The following is a 17,491-nucleotide window of genomic DNA, read 5'->3' on the forward strand; positions in this document are numbered from 1 at the left end:
AGATGGACGTGGTCAGCTTATCAGGGTTGTCATCCCACACCCCCCACTTCCCCTTCTCACGCTCTGAAGCCATTGTTTCCTGCTCCCAGTTGGGTTCTGTCCTCCAGCTGCTCTCCCTCAGCCCCTCCGCCCCCAGGTCGCCAACTCCCTGTCCCTCCCTGTCCCTGTGGTGGACGGTGCCCAGCCTCCCAGGCGAGTCAGCAGCCACTGCACTTGGCTTTCTGGACCTGAGCCGGTGGCTCTTCTGAGGATGCAGTTTACGGGGTGTTTTTCTTCCATGAGGGCAACTCTGAAAGGCCTGCTGGGTAAAGTCACGTTACCGTGCTTGGCCAACTGCCAGTGCCTGCGAGTGAACGTGTGAGCTGTCTTCCCCGAACCGGGTTTGGCTTTGTGTGTGCGTGGGGGTGGGGGTGGGGGTGGAGGTGGGAGTGGATCTTTGGATCATTAGGGTGCATATGGATTTTATGTTTAAGAATCTCGAGGGGTATTTGTTCCTTTGCTGTCGTTGCTGTTTTGCTTGCTTTCTCATGTGCAGGCTCTATTTTATTTAATTTTAATATATTTTATTAAATTTCTACAGAGAGGAAGGGTGAGGGATAGAGAGTTAGAAACATCGATGAGAGAGAAACATTGATCAGTTGCCTCCTGCACGCCCCCTACTGGGGATGTGCCCGCAACCAAGGTACATGCCCTTGACGGGGATCGAACCTGGGACCCTTCAGTCCACAGGCCAAACCAGTTTGGGCACATGTGCAGGCTTTAATTGGATGTAAGTCGCTTTGTAAAACTCACACTGCAAAGATGCATAGAGCCGGCCAGCATGGCTCAGAGGTTGAGCGTTGACCTATGAACCAAGAGGTCAGGGTTCTATTCCAGGTCAGGGCACATGCCCAGGTTGCAGGCTTCATCCCCAGTAGGGGGCATGCTGGAGGCAGCCAATCAATGATTCTCATCGTTGATGTTTTTATCTCTCTTTCTCTCCCTTCCTCTCTAAAATCAACAAAAATCTCTCTATATAAAAGCCTAAGCTATGACCCGCACTGACCACCAGGGGGCAGACACTCAATGCAGGCATGGAAACATGGAACAGACTGATGAATCTCAGAGGGAAGAGGGGTAGGGGGAGGGTGGGAAGAGATTAACCAAAGATCTTATACGCAAACTAGAGGCCCAGTGCACGGATTTGTGCACTGGTGGGGTCCCTCGGCCTGGCCTGCAGGGATCGGGCTGAAACCAGCTCTCTGACATCCCCCGAGGGGTCCTGGATTGCAAGAGGGCACAGGCCAGGCCGAGGGACCCCACACACTGGGCCTCTAGTATATTAAAAAAAAAAAAAAAAGATACATAGAGTTGCATGCCCACTGGTGGGTTCAGCAGGCTCCACGGCGAGCAGCTATGGGACCGAGGCCCTAAGGGGCCTGCAGCGACCAGGCTTGTGTGTAAAGTGTAGGGCTATGGCGCTTGTGGAAGATGGGTGGGATTTGGCGAGGCAGAGGTCGTAGGCTTGACACCAAAAGCACCATCCATAAAAGGAGAAACTGAGACAGGACCTTGTGAAACGGAAAGCCTTCTGCTCCGTGAAGACCCTGGGGAGGGTGAAGACAGGCTGCCGAAGAGGAGGAGGTCCGTGCAGGGCGCATGCGGGACGAGGGCTGGCACCCGGAACCGATTCAGAACTCGGAACTCAACAGGAGAGCACGAACCCCGTTAGAACAGGAGCGGAGAGGTTTGTGCGGTTGGGTGAGAACCGCCTTCCTGTCCGCAGAGGAGACCGTTGTGGGCGAAAAGGGGCCTCGTGCTAACCTGACAAGCTGGGGCCGGGGGGGGCGGGGGGGGGCGGTGGTGACCCTGCAGAGTCAGAGACCCACAGCGACCCCAGAGGATGGAGTGAAGTTAACACTGTTGAGCGGGTGACGGCAGGTAGGCCTGTTCGAGCCTAGAATCTTCCCTGACGGAAGGCAGTCTTGACCGTTACTGAGCCTGTCTGCTGCCTTTTGCATCTAAGGTGACAATCCTTTGGGATGTGGAGGTGACCCCTGTGCCAGGCCCTCAGGGCACAGCCAGCGCTCCAGGGCTGAGACCATAAATCCTCTCCTTGTTATTATCACGTTAATTGTTGGCTGTGGACTACCCTGCACCCACCCACCCACCGAGGTGAAAGGTGGCTATCATTTTACTTTCCATCCAGTCCGAGTCCCCCCTTTGCTTTCTCCCACCTCCCTCACCTATCCTGAGACCCCTCAGTCCGAAGGGGGACACTCCAACCACCCGCCCCAACCACCCGCCGAGCCAAACCATCCGGGGCTGTGCCTTCTCTTCTGATGTGATACACAGGCAGTCCTCCGGTTATGTCGGACTCGATGTACGTCCTTTCGTGGTTACGTCGCCATCTCCCCTTCATTTATAAAAAAAGTTCCGTCATTTTGACGTCTGTACACATGTGCTGTATGTTTTTTATTATTTACTTACCACAAGTAAAGGCCAGGAACTGTTCTCTTTTAATGTTTTCCTTCACTACTGCTGTGTCTGTGCTCCACGTGAGTGACGGAGGTGCTTATGTAGGTGGGTTCCGCACGCGAAAATTGCGTTACGTCGCCGTAGGAATGGATCTTCCACGCCGCCCCAGGACCTACTGTTTAAAATAAGGTGCAAAGCCGCCATTCGCTGGAGCGCTGTCTCCGTACAGGGACGTCCTGCCTCCTGCTCCGGCAGTTGTCCATCGTTTGGCTCAAACAGACTCACAGAAACCCTTTCCGGTTGGACTGTTTCTTAGGTCGACAGGTCTCCCATGTATTCAGCTACCCCTTCAGTAACGTCCGCTCAGTGCGGGGCAGACATGAGCAGAGCCAGGGCGACGGCCAGGTACAGAGGTCACCAGGGGCTGCCCGGGTGTCTAGCAAAGGACAACAGTAGGGGGGGCCTTCCCCCCAAGGGTGACTTTCCTCCCCGCCCCGGCTGTACCGTCACCTTCCTCACTCCCAAGCTCCAAGCGCCCTTCCTTTGCCGCCATAACTTGTTCCTTAAGCCGTTTTTTCTAGGAATTCCCTTTTCTCCCTCTGCCATTTACCCAATAAATGTCCTCTTACAGTTTAGCTCTTGGTTCCGAATTCTTTCCCAGCCAGAACCCAAGTGCCGAGGTTGCTGACCCCCGGTTTGGTCTGACCCCAGGGGTCACAGCGATAGGAACCAATAGGAGCCGGTGTTGAGAGTGGCATTGCCCAGATGCCTGCCCGGGTGGGAAGCATCATCGTCCGCCGCGGGGTCGCCCTCCCTGCTCCCTGTTCCTTAGCACACGTTGTCCGGATCTGCTTGCGGTGTTTCTGTTTAGAAAACCCTATTCGGCATAAATAATGGCAGTCTGCCCGGCCGGATTGGCGGTGGACAGAGTGACCGGGAGCAGACCGAGGGTCCTGGGTTCAGTTCCCGTCGAGGGCGCACAGTTGGTGGAAGAGGCAACCCATCCCTGAGTCTCTCCCATGCGTGTCTCTCTCGGCCTCGCCCTCCCTCCACGCTCCCTAAAATAAGTAAATAAATAAAAACAATGACAGTTCCGGTTCTTCCCGCCCTTTATAACTCCTGTTTCTCGTCTAGTGTTGGTGATGGTCCAGCAGGCTCTCAGGCACTTGCTCAAGGTCACACTGAGGTCACCGGCAGGGCGGGTACGCCCCGGAAAGTGGGGACCACGGGTCGCAAGGGGAGCACCCCGAACCGCCGGGCCGCCGGCGGGCCACCCGCCCTCCCTGCCCGCGCACCCTCCGGCCGCCTCGGGTCGCCCCGCTGCCCGGCTTCGCGACTCCAGAGCACGCCCACGTCGGCGTAGGCCCCGCCCTTCCGCCGGCGTAGCCCCGCCCCCTGCTGTTTCGGGTCCCGCCCACCCGGACCCAGCTCCGTCCCCTCCGTCGGCGCTGGCCCGCCCTGCCGTCTGAGGCCCCGCCCACCCAGACGCGGCCCAATCCCCGTGCGCGCGGCGCCGCTGAGGGGCGGGCGGTGGCTGGCCGAACGGCCAATGAGCGCGGCCGGAGGGGGCGGGGTCGCGTGGTGTGCTCCCGGCCGCTGAGGCGCGTCGGCTGTTGCGGGAGGAGCGCGGCCTGCGGGGCTGGCGACTCAGTCGCTCCGCCCGGCCGGCCGTGGCCGCCGCCGCTCGGCCGCGCTCAGGTACCGGCCCAGCGTCGGCCCTCGAGGCGGCGGCCGGGCGCGCGCCCCCCGCCCGTGCGTGCGCGCCCCGCGGGGCCCTGCGTGCGCGCGCCTGCGCGGGGCCGCGCGTGAACTTGGGCCGGACGGGCCGGCTGCCGGCTGCGCGCAGACCTGGCCGCGCGGCCCGATGCGCCGCTCCCCGCGTGAGTGCCGAGCGTTTTCGCCGCTGGACCCCGGAGCGCGGCGGGCGGGTCGCGGAGGGCGCGGGGCACCGGGGGCTGGGACTCCCGCCGCGCGCAAGCCTCCTCGGACCGGCCCGGGACCGCCGCGCCGCGGAAGCCCACGTGCGCCCCGGGACCCCGCGCCCCCCGCGGCTGTGAGGGGCCGCGCTGCCACTTGTTGAACCGACTTGGGTGTCGCCGGTGCGGGTGTCGTCGCTCCTGGGCTCACGTGCTTGTCATTTCGCAGCGGGAGAAGCAGGAAGTTGGACGGGACACACGGTGCGTTAAGGAGCCTCCAAGGTGGCCCCGGACGACGTGGGAGGCCGGACCCTCCCGCGGCCGGTGCGCGGGGACCGCACGCACCGGAGGGCGTAAGTCCCGGACCCGCGGCGCGCGGCGTGAGCGCTGTATTTCCACTTTCCCCGCCTCCGCGTCCCGGCAGCTCCGGCCGCCTCGAGCCCGCGCCGCCCACCGCGGGGCCGCCACTCCCCTGCCGGGCGCCGCCGCTGCAGCCGCGCCGAGTGCGATGCCGCCGCCCCGGGTCCTGTGCGCGGAGGCCGGCGAGAGGGCGGCCTCGGCCTCGCGGGGCTCAGCCGCGGGACCGAGCGTAGGTGCTGCGTCTCACGCAGGTCGGCGGCCACCGCTCCCGGGACGGAGCGCGACCCGGAAACCGGCCGGTCCGGGAGGGAAGTGCCGCCCCGCGCGCGGAGGGTAGAAGGTGGGAGACGCTCTGTCCCGATTATTTTGAAGTTCTTTTTTTTTTTTTTAATGTTTTTATTGATTTCCGGGAGGAAGGAAGAGGGAGAGGGAAACGTCAATGATGAGAGCGAATGGTGGATGGGCCGCCTCGGGATGGAGCCCGAAACCGGGCATGTGCCCCGGCGGGAATCGAACCCGGGACTCTCCGCCCGCAGGCCGAGCCTCTGTCCACGGAGCCAAGCCGGCCGGGCCGGTTACTTTGAAATTCCTGCGTGTAATCCGAGATAGGAGTGTTGGAAGGGTGCCGGGGGTTGAACGGGGGTCGGCGAGTGCCGTGCAGACGGCGGTGCTTGCCGATGATCCCTCTGCGAGTCTCCGCGGAGGGCGCCTGCTCGGGGCTCCCCCCTCGCCCCCATCCCGTGGCCCCCCTTCGGGCCCAGGGCCTGAGCTCCGCCCTCTGGTGCAGCCCGCTGCCACCTTGAGGGTCGCACAGCAGGGTGGCAGGCGTGGGTGGTGGGAGCTCGGGACGGCTGTGCCCTGTGCAGACCCTGGCATTGTTTGACTCCCTGGGATTTAGAGGCGAAGACGGAAGCGCGGTCCTTGCTGCTACTGGAAGTACCTAAGGGAGAGAGCCCCCCAGTTCCTGTCCGTCTGTAGGGGGGCGCGTTGGGGCCTTTCCTGGGTAGAGAGGTTTTCCCTCTGCACTGTGTGCTCGGGGCAGGCACATGAGGCGACTTGTGCTTTTACAGGGGACTCAGCAGATTTCACAGGTGCACTGCAAACCTTAAAAAACCTAAAAAACAATACAGGTTTTTATAATAAACCCTTTTAGCTTTTTCTGCAGCAATCTTAAAATATATTTATAAAATATATTTATTGATTTCAGAGAGGAAGGGAGAGTGAGAGAGAGAAACATCAGTGATGAGAGAGAATCATGGATCGGCTGCCTCTTGCACGCCCCCCACTGGGGATGGAGCCCGCAACCCCGGGCATCCAACTGAGACCTCCTGGTTCATAGGTCATGCTCAACCGCTAAGCCACGCTGGCCGGGCTGCAGCAGTGCTTCTTAGCTCAGTGGATAGAGTGTCGGCCTGCAGACTGAAGGGTCCCAGGTTTGAGTCCGATCAAGGGCACGTGCTCAGGTTGCGGGCTCGATGCCCAGTAGGGGGCGTGCAGGAGGCAGCCGATCAGTGAGTTTCTCATCACTGATGTTTCTATCTCCCTCTCCCTCTCCCTTCGTCTCTGAAATCAATAAAAATCTATTTAAAAAAATACTTCTTAAAGGAGAGTTGATTTCCACTCTCTTAAGCATCCTGTATCAGAGAAGGCTAATATGCAAGTTGACCACCAGGGGGCAGAAGCTCAACGCAGGAGCTGCCCCCTGGTGGTCAGTGCGCTCCTACAGGGGGAACACTGCTCAGCCAGAAGCCAGGCTCATGGCTGGGCCAGCCGGTCCGTGGCAGGAGCCTCTCCTGCCTCCGCTGCAGGCGGCTGGTAAGGATGACATCCCCGAGGGCTCCCGGACTGCGAGAGGGCTCAGGCCCGGCTGAGGGACACCCCTCCCCAGCGCACTCTAGTCCATTAGAAATGGGCACAATTTAAACACGTGCCAGGAACCTGGGCATTTTCACGTGTGCTATTTACGTCGATTCCCGATTCCTTGTGGCCTCGTGTAGTGGGTGGTTCTCTCCTGTTTCCAGTCGCGGAAGCACAGGCTCAGAGAGCGCAGCCGGCGGCGGGCAGCCGGAGTCAGACGTGCCTCCTCTGTGCGGCTGGCGGTCCCACCTCACCCCTTCTCCCACAGGGAGGCCGCGTGCTGCGGCTAGCCTCCTCCGCCTGGCACAGCGAGCAGCGGTGCTCCAGGTGGAGGCGCAGCTTTCTTCTCCTTTGTTGGCTTGTGGCGCTGACCTTCAGACACGGCCTCTGCGCCTTTTAAACCGAGTGTCCTGCTGTCCAAACCAACAGGACGTTGGCTGGTCAGGGCAGGCGCTTTGTCTCTTGTGTTGAAGTCTTTTTTATTTTTCATTTGTTATTATTTTTTTTTAAATCCTCATTGTTGAAAGTATTGCATGTGTCCCCTTTGCCCCCCTTGACTGTCTCGCCCACCTCCACCCCACCCTGTGGTCTGCATGGGCTGTGCATGGACGCGTGCAAGTTCTTTGCTCTCTTCCCGCCTTCCCTCTGAGATTCCGCAGTCTGTTCCATGTTTCTATGTCTCTGGATCCATTTTGTTGATCAGTTTTGTTTATTTTGTTCATTAGATTCCACATGAGTGAGATCCTGTGATACTTGTCTTCTCTGACCGGCTCGTTTCCCTCAGCACGGTAGCCTCCCGGTCCCTCGGGCTGCCTCGCAGGGTCAGGGGTCCTTTTTCACGGCTGCACAGTGTTTCCTGGTGTAGATGTGCCAGTTTTCTAATCCCGTCGTCTGCCGATGGGCACTCGGGCTGTTTCCAGATCTTAGCCATGGTGAGCTGTGCTGCTGTGAGCATACGGGTGCATATATCCTTTCTGATTGGTGTTTCTGGTTTCTTGGGATATATTCCTAGAAGTGGGATCACTGGGTCAGATGGCAGCTCCATATTTAATTTCTTGAGGAAACTCCACACTGTTCTCCACAGTGGCTGCACCAGCCTGCACTCCACCAGCAGAGCCCGAGGGCTCCCTTTTCTCCGCATCCTCCCAGCACTGGCCATGTGCTGGTGGCAGCCATCTGACAGGTGTGAGTGATACTTTATTGTCGTTTTAGTCTGCATCTCGGATGCGCAGGGGCTTTGAGCCTTTTTTCACGTCTCTCGGCCGTCTGTGTCCTCTTTGGAGAGGTGTCCATTAGGTCCTTGCCCACTTTTATTTTATTTATTTTTTTTTTAAATATATTTTATTGATTTTTTACAGAGAGGAAGGGAGAGAGATAGAGAGTTAGAAACATCGATGAGAGAGAAACATCGACCAGCTGCCTCCTGCACACCTCCCACTGGGGATGTGCCCGCAACCCAGGTACATGCCCTTGACCGGAATCGAACCTGGGACCTTTCAGTCCGCAGGCCGACGCTCCATCCACTGAGCCAAACCGGTTTCGGCAGGTCCTTGCCCACTTTTAATTGGACTGTGTGCCTTCCGTCTGTTGAGTTGTGTGAGTCCTTATGGATTTTGGAAATACATCTTTGATCAGATGTGTCGCTGCCCGTGTTCTCCTACAGTGGCTCCCTTTTCGTGTTGCTGATGGTTTCTTTGCTGTGCGGACGCTTTTGACGTTGATGTTGTCCCACGTGTGTATTTTCTCCTCAGTGTCCTTTGCGCGCGCGCACACACACACACGTGCAAGCCCGGCGCACACCTGGCGGCCAGCCCCTGGGGCAGCGTGCGGCCGTCTGGGTGTGAACTCTGCCTGCGTGGAGCCCTTTTCTAAGGCGTGTCAGCGTGACCCTGAGGACACCCGGCCCTGGTCAGCTGTGGGTCCGCAGGAGGTGGCCGTGTGCCGGCTGCCATGGGTGTGGACCTGAGCGGTCTCCCCGTGGGCTGCTCAGAGCTCCAGCTGTGGCCGGCTGCTCCTCCGGGTGATGAGGGGGCCGTGGGGCCGTCATCACAGCAGGCGGGTGGGGTCCCAGGGCAGGTGTGGCGCAGTGGGTGGCGCCACCCTCCCCAGTCCCGTCCTCCGTGCTGGCGGCTCCCTGCCCGGGGCCCAGGGCTGGGCCGTCAGCTGCTCCTGCTCAGCGTGGCCACCAGCGGGGGCTGGCTCTGTCCAGGGCACTGTCCGCGGGGTTAGGTCTCGGCACAGCTCCTCCGCCTCCGCTGTGGCTCAGTCTGGGCGCCCCCTCCCAGGGCTGGAGGGCTCAGTGCCCATCCCAGCATCGCCTGCGTCACCCCACCTGGGCCTGGCACAGACTCTGCACCCCGTCCAGCTTCAGTGGGGGAGGGGGCTTTTGTGTAACTGGATGGAGTGGGGGGGGTGTTTAACTCCTTTGGGCCTTCATCAGCAGTGAGGCGGGCACTGGGCCGTTGTGGTGAGTGGTGAGGTGGGCACTGGGCCGTCCGTGGTGAGTGGTGAGGCGGGCACTGGGCCGTCCGTGGTGAGTGGTGAGGCGGGCACTGGGCTGTCCGTGGTGAGGCGGGCACTGGGCCGTCCGTGGTGAGTGGTGAGGCGGGCACTGGGCTGTCTGTGGTGAGGCAGGCACTGGGCCGTCCGTGGTGAGTGGTGAGGTGGGCACTGGGCCGTCCGTGGTGAGTGGTGAGGCGGGCACTGGGCTGTCTGTGGTGAGGCGGGCACTGGGCCGTCCATGGGCAGTTTGCAGGCAGGTGGGTTGGGGTTTCTCACTGCTGGCTGAGACTCGGCTCTCCGGCACCTTCTAGCTCTCACGGACACCGATTCTCTTTACTGACAGGCGGACAGGAGGCTCTGAAGAGCCGTTGGCGATGGATCGCTTGCCTGTGACCCGGAAGTGCAGCCGGGAGGGTTAGCGCAGACTTCGGTGCCCGCCTGCCGAGCCTGATGCTCTGGAGCCCAGGGCCTGGCGGTGCGGACGGAGGAGCCGGCCGGCCCGACCATGGTCACGCTCATCACCGAGAAGCTACAGAACCAGAGCCTGGACGACCTCGCGCACCCGAGCTGCGATGCCGGCCCGGTGAGCCAGGGGGCACCGCCGGGGGCGGGGGCAGCGTGAGGGCACCGTGTCCCCAGAGCCTGCCAGCCTCGGGGTGGGTTTTCAGCATCATCAACCCAGCTTTTCCTCGGACTCACCCCAGGATGTTTTGTTTTTAATATGTTGTTTTTTTAAAAAATATATTTTCATTGACTTTTTACAGAGAGGACGGGAGAGGGATAGAGAGCTAGAAACATCGATGAGAGAGAAACATCGATCAGCTGCCTCCTGCACACTCCCCACTGGGATGTGCCCGCAACCAAGGTACATGTCCTTGATCAGAATCGAACCTGGGACCCTTGAGTCCGCAGGCCGACGCTCCATCCGCAGCCAAACCGGCCAGGGCTTTAATATGCTTGTATCGATTTCAGAGCGGAAGGGAGAGGGAGAGAGAGAGAGGAACATCAGTGATGAGAGAACCATGGATCGGCTGCCTCCTGCACACCCCCCACTGGGGACCGAGCCCGCAACCCGGGCCTGTGCCCTGATCGGGAATCAAACCCTGACCTCCTGGGTCATAGGTTGATGCTCAGCCACTGAGCCACGCTGGCTGGGCAGTATGCTTTTTTAAATTTTTTATATATTTTTTTAGAGAGAGAGGAAGGGAAAGAGAATGAGAGGGAGGTAGCCTCTTGGGAGCACCCCGACGGGGAATGGAGCCCACGACCTTTTGGTGTTCGGGACAGCATCCAACTAACGGCCACCATGAGGGCAAACCCCAGCTTTTAGGGACAGTGTGGCCCCCACACACAGGGCAGACCCCGGCGCACACCCCGCGATGGATGCGAGCGGGTCTGTCACAGCGGTCAGCTCCGCCCGGGCCTGAGCTTGGTGGGCGGGAGCCGTTTTCTCAGTGTCAGCACTGAGCTTCAGGACTGGTCAGGCTGCGGTGGGGGCTGAGTGCCCGGCCCTGTGGGGGGGGCCTGGCTTGGGGACTGGGTCTGGTGGGCGCTGTCCTAGCCGTGGGGCCAGGTGGGTGCTGGAAGTATCGGGGGACATGTGTAAAATAGGGCTGTGTGCTGCGCACCCGAAACTAGTACAGAGGAACATTGACTGTAAGCTATAGAGGAAAAGTACAGTTTTTTAAAAGCGGGGGGAGGAATTCTCGGGGTGAGTGCCGGTCTCTCTAGCTGCCGGAAGGGCCGGTCCTGGGAAGTAGAACGCATGTGGCCATGAAGGAGCCGTGTGGGCGCGTCCTGACTGGCGTCTCCTGTGAACGTCTCTCCCTGTCACTCACAGTGTTCGGCCGAGAAACGGAGCAGCAGAAGTGGCCGCGTGTTCCCTTTTGAGACCAACGGTAAGTGTTTGAAGCCCGGCGGGTGTGTAGGCCGCTGCCACCTGCCTCACCTTGCGGGTGCGGGTCACAGACTCGCCTCGCCCTCCGCGGGTCTATGTTCCGGCCCACACAGCCGCCGGGGGAAGGACAGGACAGCGGTGCACGCTTGGTTGGAGTGTGCTGGACCAGCAGTGTGTGTGTGGGGGGGGGGGAGGAGGGTAGCCATGCCTTGGAGTGTGAGGATCTGCCCTCCACCCTCCAGGGCACAACCCCACATATGTGCCCTGTGGTCTCAATGGGTCAAGTGGCCTCGCCACCCAAGTGTGAGTGTGTGTGCACAAGAGTGAGCAAGTGTATGCATGTGTGAGCAAGTATGCACGTGAGTGTGAATGCATGTGCACGAGTGTGCACATGTGAGCATGCAGTGTGCACGTGAGAGTGAATGAGTGTGAGCAAGTGTTCACATGAGTGTGAGCGAGTGAGTAAATAAGTGAGCGAGTGTGCACGTGAGTGAATGAGTGTGAGCAAGTGTGCACATGAGAGTGAATGAGTGTGAGCAAGTGTGCACATGAGTGTGAGCGAGTGAGTGAATAAGTGAGCGAGTGTGCACGTGAGTGAATGAGTGAGCGAGTGTGCATGTGAGTGAATGAGTGTGAGCGAGTGTGCACGTGAGTGAATGAGTGTGAGCGAGTGCATGTGAGTGAATGTGTGAGCGAGTGCACGTGAGTGAATGAGTGTGAGCAAGTGTGCACGTGAGTGTGAGCAAGTGTGCACGTGAGTGAATGAGTGTCAGCGAGTGCATGTGAGTGAATGAGTGTGAGCGAGTGTGCACGTGAGTGAGTGTGAGCGATGTGCATGTGAGTGAATGAGTGTGCGAGTGCATGTGAGTGAATGAGTGTGAGCGAGTGTGCACGTGAGTGAGTGAGCGAGTGTGCATGTGAGTGAATGAGTGTGAGCAAATGTGCACGTGAGTGAATGAGTGTGAGCAAGTGTGCATGTGAGAGTGAATGAGTGAGCACTGAGTGTGCACGTGAGTGAATGAGTGAGCGAGTGTGCATGTGAGTGCGAATGAGTGTGCATGTGAGAGAGAATGAATGAGCGAGTGCATGTGTGAGCATTGAGTGTGCGTGTTGGGGAGCCTGCTGGCATGTGTGCATTCCTGGGGAGCTTTGGCTGGGGTCAGCAGTCGTGGAGTTAGTTGTGTGACTGCGGGTGGGACAGACCCAGGTGAGTCCCGTCCCTGTGGCCGAGGGGGCTCCGTGTGGGGCATCCTGCACTGCCAGTGGAGGCGGGATGGGCGGAGGAGGGGCCAGCCCGGCCCCACCTGTGTCCTCCCTGGAGGCCGTTCAGCACGTGGGGTGTCCTCGCTCCCAGGCCCTCGGGCTCTGGCAGGGCCCAGGCATCTGCTCCGCTGTCCCCTGTGCCCTCGGAGGGGGAGGGTGGAGCCAGGGCCGACATGCCAGGGAGGGCAGGCAGGTGGCACTAACCATTTGCTGTGGGCTCCACCTGCTGTGCAGCCCCTGTGCCCATGAGGCCCAGCTTCATCGGGGGCAGCTGGCAGGTGCCTCCTGCTCACCCGTCTCTCCTTCCTCAGGAGACAGGCGCCCCTGGAAGGCCCTGAGTGGAGGGTGGCCCCTCAGGAGCCAGGCGGCCGCAGGCCCCGCCCTCGCCTTCCCGCCGGGCCCCTGCGGGGTGAGTGCGGTCAGCGCCGTGGACCTCAGGGAGAGCTCGGGGCCGCCCCTGGCCCCACCCAGCAAGCGACACTGCCGCTCCCTGTCGGAGCCGGACGAGCTGGCCCGCTGCCGGTCCCCCTGGCGCCCCGGGGGCTCCAAGGTCTGGACTGCTGTCTCCAAGAGGCGCTGCCACAGCGGCGGGAGCACCAGCCTTCCCGGGAGCGCCCTGCCGGCCGCGGGCCCCAGCTCCCCGCCCACGCCCCGGCCGGCCTCCGCCAGTGGCGGCTGTGTGGACGGCGGGTGCGGCTCCGGGCCGCCCTGGGGTCCTCCAGAGCCCACCCTGTCCTCCCGGCGCCGCCTGTCCCTGTCGCAGGAGCACCTGCTGGACGCAGACACCCCGTCGTCCGCACCCGTGCTGGGCTGGCGGCTGGGCCTGCTCCGGAGCCGCTCGCAGCCCTGTGTGCTCGTCGGGAGGAAGAGCCGCCTGAAGCGCCCGCGGGAGGAGGACCCTCGGTGGCCGCGCCCGTCCCTGGACTTCCTGAAGATGACCCGGGTGAGGCTCCCTGTGCCGGCGGCCACCTGCCGCGCCGCCCGCCCGCGGCTGCTGGGGAGGTTGGCTGGCCCTTGGCCGGGAGGATGTGCCGACCGGGGGGCACTGCCGGGTGCGCTGTGTCCCTGTCGGGTTGGAGCCGGGCCCCAGCGGCAGCGCCACACCCACACGACCTGCCCACCCTCCTCCAGGAGCGGGGCCCTGGCTGCCCTGCGGGGTGTGAGGATCTGGGGGTACGGAGTGTCCCAGGGTGTCCAAGGTGGCAGGGCTCCACTCGGACCCCGCCTCTCCTCGGGGCACAGACGCGGGGCCTCCCCGAGGGCTGTGGTGACTGCAGAGCAGGGCCATACTCCTGGGGGAAGCCAGCGCCTCGGCCGGTGGGCAGGTCGGGCAGCCGCCCTGGCTGCGGGTTCAGGGGGCTCGCAGGAGCCCGTCGTGTAGGCGCTGCCCGAGGGGGTGTGTCTGAGGTGCAGGGACCAAGGACGCTCGTGTGACTCGGGAACGTGTGTCAGGGTCGGCAGGGTGCCCGTGGGCCCTCCCAGCAGCGCCTGACGCACGTGTCTTCCCTGTTGCAGACGTTGAAGAACTCAAAAAGCCTTGGCTCCCTCGACTGCGAAGGTGAGGATGAGGATGAGGCCAGAGCAAAGATGGCCGCGTCCTCCCCACGGGCCCCGCACGGCCTCATGGGGCTCGTCACCCCAGCCTCCAGCCCCCTGGGCGCCGGCCCCAGGCCCCCGCCGGCCAGCCCCAGCCTGTGGGCCTCCCGGGAGGGCGGGAGCGGCGGGGCCCCGGGGGACTGGGACAGCGCCTGCGAGGAGGGCGTGTCCCCGCTGGGCCCCGGCGAGCTGGACCTGGAGCAGATCGAGAACAACTGACCGCGGCGGGCGTCTGGGGAGACGGGAAGCGGGTCCCGTAGTTTGAATGTTGGGGTTGTTCTGATCAGTCTTTCCTAAAGGAGTATTTTGCATTATTCTGGCTTTTACAGTTCTGGAGAAAGGTCTCTATTTTGAAATGCATTTTCAGAGGGCATTCTGTTACCCGGGTTCTGGGTACACACCCCAGGGCAGGCTGGTTCCTCGGTAAACGCCTGCGGTGAAGGGCGCTGTGCGTCCTGTAGTTACGAAGCCTGGGCGCTGCTTGGGGCAGGACCCACGCTCTGCGGCCTGACTCCTGGCCGGCGTGGGACACGGTCCTGGCGCACCTGGTCTGTGACTTCAATAAAAGACGTTTGCTTTGCACTGTGCCTTCCACTTGATTTTTTTAAAAATATTTTTTTATTGATTTCAGAGAGGAAGGGAGAGGGAGAGAGAGACATCAATGATGAGAGAGAATCATGGATCGGCTGCCTCCTGCACGCCCTGTACTGGGGATCGAACCTGAAACCCAGGCTTGTGCCCTGACGGGAACCGAACCGTGACCTCCTGGGTCCTTGGTCGCCGCTCAGCCCCTGAGCCACCCGGCTGGGCCGCTTGTTGGTGCTCACGGTCAGGGGCATGAGGCCTGGGCGGCCACAGCCTGAGTCCTGGCCCCGTGCCCCCCCCCGCCCCCGTTCATTCCTAACTTAACAGGAGTCACGGGTTTCTACTAAGGGTGCTGACCTGGGAACTTTGGGTGAAAGGGAGGCGTGTGGCGATGAGACATAATAATCTTCTGAGAAATTTTCTTTTTTCTCCGAGAAAGTTGGAGTAGGTCACTCATGGCAGGGAGCTCTAACTGGTTAGGTCTGGGGGCCCAGGGGGCGAAGGCGGGCAGGGGCGGCTTCCAGACTGGCCTCCTGCACGCACTGACCGCGGCCGAGCCACCTGTGCTCGGTGGGCTCCAGCAGCACCTGGCCGGCCGTGTTTACTCGCAGACTGAGGTGGCCACGTGGGTCCCTCCTGATGAATGTGTAACCCTGCGGCCGCTGCGGTGAGGGCCGGTGCTGGCCGGGCGCAGGGCTGCAGCACCACCACCAGACTGCACCAGGAAGTCACGTTTCGGCTTTAACTTGGGGAGACGGATAAAAATAAAACAACATGCACTGGCTCGTTCAGCTCAGTGGATAGCGCGTCGGCTGAGGATTAAAGGGGCCCAGGTTGATTCCGGTCCAGGGCACAGGCCCGGGTTGCAGGCTCCATCCCCAATAGGGGGGCGTACAGGAGGCAGCCGATCAATGATTCTCATCACTGATGTTTCTCTCCTTCCTCTCTGAAATCAATAATATATTTAAAATAAATAAAAACATAAAACTGACAACAGAGAAGCAGAAAGTCACGCCTCCGTCATCTGAGTGGAGAGTTTTGGACGATCTCTTAGTTAACAGGTCAGGTTGACCCAGAGGAGCACAGTTCCTATGGAAGGTCGCTTGCCATCGGCGGGCTCAGCGGCCGGCCGCCTGCGGGAAATCGCAGGGGTCCCAGGAGGGCGTGGAGGCGTCTGAGCCGCCCGCTGCGCCCAGGGGAGGTCAGTGAGCCTGACGAGGCCTTCGTGGTGACCCCCGGGCCCCAGCACAGCCCAGGAACAGGGCGAACACAGCCTCGTGTTCAGGACGGTAAACAGCTCCTGTGTAACTCGGGGCCAAAGAAATGACACGAGTGAGAAACGCTCAGCCGAGCGGCCGTGAAAACTACAGCCGTCGGTATCTGAGGTTGGCGACAGAAGGACTTCCAACCGGAAACGGTCGTATTAGAAAGTGAATGTGAAAGGATGGTGAGCGAAGCCCGGGCTTTGGGAGTCAGGCGGTGGGGGGCCTTTTCCCCGAGAGGCCGGTCGAAATGCTCAGGAATTTGAGGGCCACGGTCGGGGGCGGGGTGGGGGGGGTGGCAGGCAGAATTCTCATCTCACCCCTCGGACACACGGGTGCCTCTCAGACACTTGGCCGTGCAGACGGCTGCCACCGGCTGAGCCCCAGGTGAGGGGGAGAGACAAGCCAGCCCGGCCGGCGGGGCTCCGCGGCTGAGCGTCGACCTGGGAACCAGGAGGCCAGGGTTCGATTCCCGGTCGGGGCACAGGCCCGGGTTGCGGGCTCGATCCCCAGTGCGGGGCGTGCAGGAGGCAGCCAGTCCACGATTCTCATCACTGATGTTTCTCTCCCTCTCCCTTCCTCTCTGAAACCAATAAAAACATTAAAAAGAAAACCTGAGATGCGGCAGAGATCGTAACGGTTACAAGAGAGCTTTGGAGGGAATGGCCAAGCTCCTGGAACATAGCACCGGCCATGTGGCTCAGTGCCCGGCCATGTGGCTCAGCGTGGTCCCGGGTTCGATTCCCGGCCAGGGCACCCCCGGGCTGCGGGCTGCGGGCTCACTCGATCCCCAGCAGCAGGTGAGCAGGAGGCAGCCTTTGATGATGCTTCTCATTGATGTTTTTCTATCCCTCTCTCTAAAAATCAATAAAAACATTTAAAAAAGAGAAATGTCGCCAAAACTGACCCAGGGCTGGGCCTCTGGCCACGAACTACAATGAAACAGCCGTGTGGCACCTCCCGCAGATGGCGGCCCGGCCCGGGCACGAGCACCCACCAGACGGCGGGGCCGGGGCCGGGGACGGGGCCGGGGACGGGGCTGGGGACGGAGGCGGTGCTGGCCGGCCGGGCCGACCCCTGTGGCTGAGGTGTGGGGAAGCCGCCCGGAGGCCTCTGCCCCCCTTTCCCGTCCCCGTCCCTCTGCAGGCCGAGAGGGCTGTGAGCCCTACACCCCCCCACCGTGCGCCCACCACCTGACCCCACACCAGGGGCTTGTTCCCACAAAGAAGGGTCCCGGGCAAGTGGGGTCTGACTCCTGCAGCCTCCAGCCCATCGGCGCTGACCCCTGACCCCTGGCCTGGACCCCACTCCTGAGCCGGACGACCCTCACCGCAGGGCCCTGCAGGATGGAGGTGCGTCCCATCCCTGGCCTCCGCCTCCACCTTCTCCCACGTCCCTGCGGACGCAGCTTCTGAGCGGCTTTGGTTGGTGGTGGTGGTTTGCGTTTCACCGGGAGCAGCGGCCTGCGCTCGGGCTCCGTCCCTGTCCTTACTGCGAGGACCAGCCTGTGGTTGACCCACGGGCACCCTGTCTTCCTGGTTCCCTTTGTTCTGGCCTCCCTCCTGGTGTCGAATGTTTAGTTCTCTTAACATTCAGTCTCTGGCTCAGCAAGAAAAACACTGAAGGCTGTGACTCCTCCCCTCACCCCTGCCGCGCGGGTCCAGACGGCAGCCTCCTGTGTGGCTGGAAGGTCACAGTCATGGCCCCTCTGCCCCCGCCCCCCAACCGGGGGTCACTCGGGAGAGCGGCTTCGCACCTTCAAGCGCCTGGCTCCTCTCTGGATCCTCCTGTTCATC

The 17,491-nt window shown here is 61.4% G+C and overlaps 1 protein-coding gene across 3 annotated transcripts; it reads left to right on the forward strand.

Annotated features, from left to right (window-relative positions):
• The first annotated feature begins 4,055 nt into the window (after positions 1-4,055).
• On the forward strand, positions 4,056-14,430 carry FAM53A (family with sequence similarity 53 member A). 3 transcript variants are annotated; one of them, XM_081092703.1, is made up of 6 exons: positions 4,070-4,337; positions 4,603-4,726; positions 9,436-9,675; positions 10,933-10,990; positions 12,564-13,195; positions 13,768-14,430. In XM_081092703.1, exons 3-6 carry the CDS (start codon positions 9,598-9,600, stop codon positions 14,065-14,067), a joined length of 1,068 nt encoding a protein of 355 aa, XP_080948829.1. In that variant the 5' UTR covers positions 4,070-4,337; positions 4,603-4,726; positions 9,436-9,597; the 3' UTR covers positions 14,068-14,430. The 3 variants fall into 3 exon arrangements, with proteins under 3 accessions (XP_080948831.1, XP_080948829.1, XP_080948830.1); XM_081092705.1 differs by lacking the exon at positions 4,603-4,726 and having other exon boundaries at positions 4,056-4,155; XM_081092704.1 differs by lacking the exon at positions 4,603-4,726 and having other exon boundaries at positions 4,265-4,337.
• Positions 14,431-17,491: the final 3,061 nt, after the last annotated feature.

This window comes from Myotis nattereri (assembly GCF_964212035.1).
Source record: "Myotis nattereri genome assembly, chromosome: 1".
NCBI classification, from domain to species: Eukaryota; Metazoa; Chordata; class Mammalia; order Chiroptera; family Vespertilionidae; genus Myotis; species Myotis nattereri.

Excerpts from the sequence above, each read along its gene's own strand:
- FAM53A (XM_081092705.1), top strand. The coding sequence starts at position 9,598 with ATGGTCACGCTCATCACCGAGAAGCTACAGAACCAGAGCCTGGACGAC. Across the intron at positions 10,991-12,563 it reads GTTCCCTTTTGAGACCAACG|GAGACAGGCGCCCCTGGAAG; the intron begins GTAAGTGTTTGA and ends CTCCTTCCTCAG. Across the intron at positions 13,196-13,767 it reads ACTTCCTGAAGATGACCCGG|ACGTTGAAGAACTCAAAAAG; the intron begins GTGAGGCTCCCT and ends TCCCTGTTGCAG.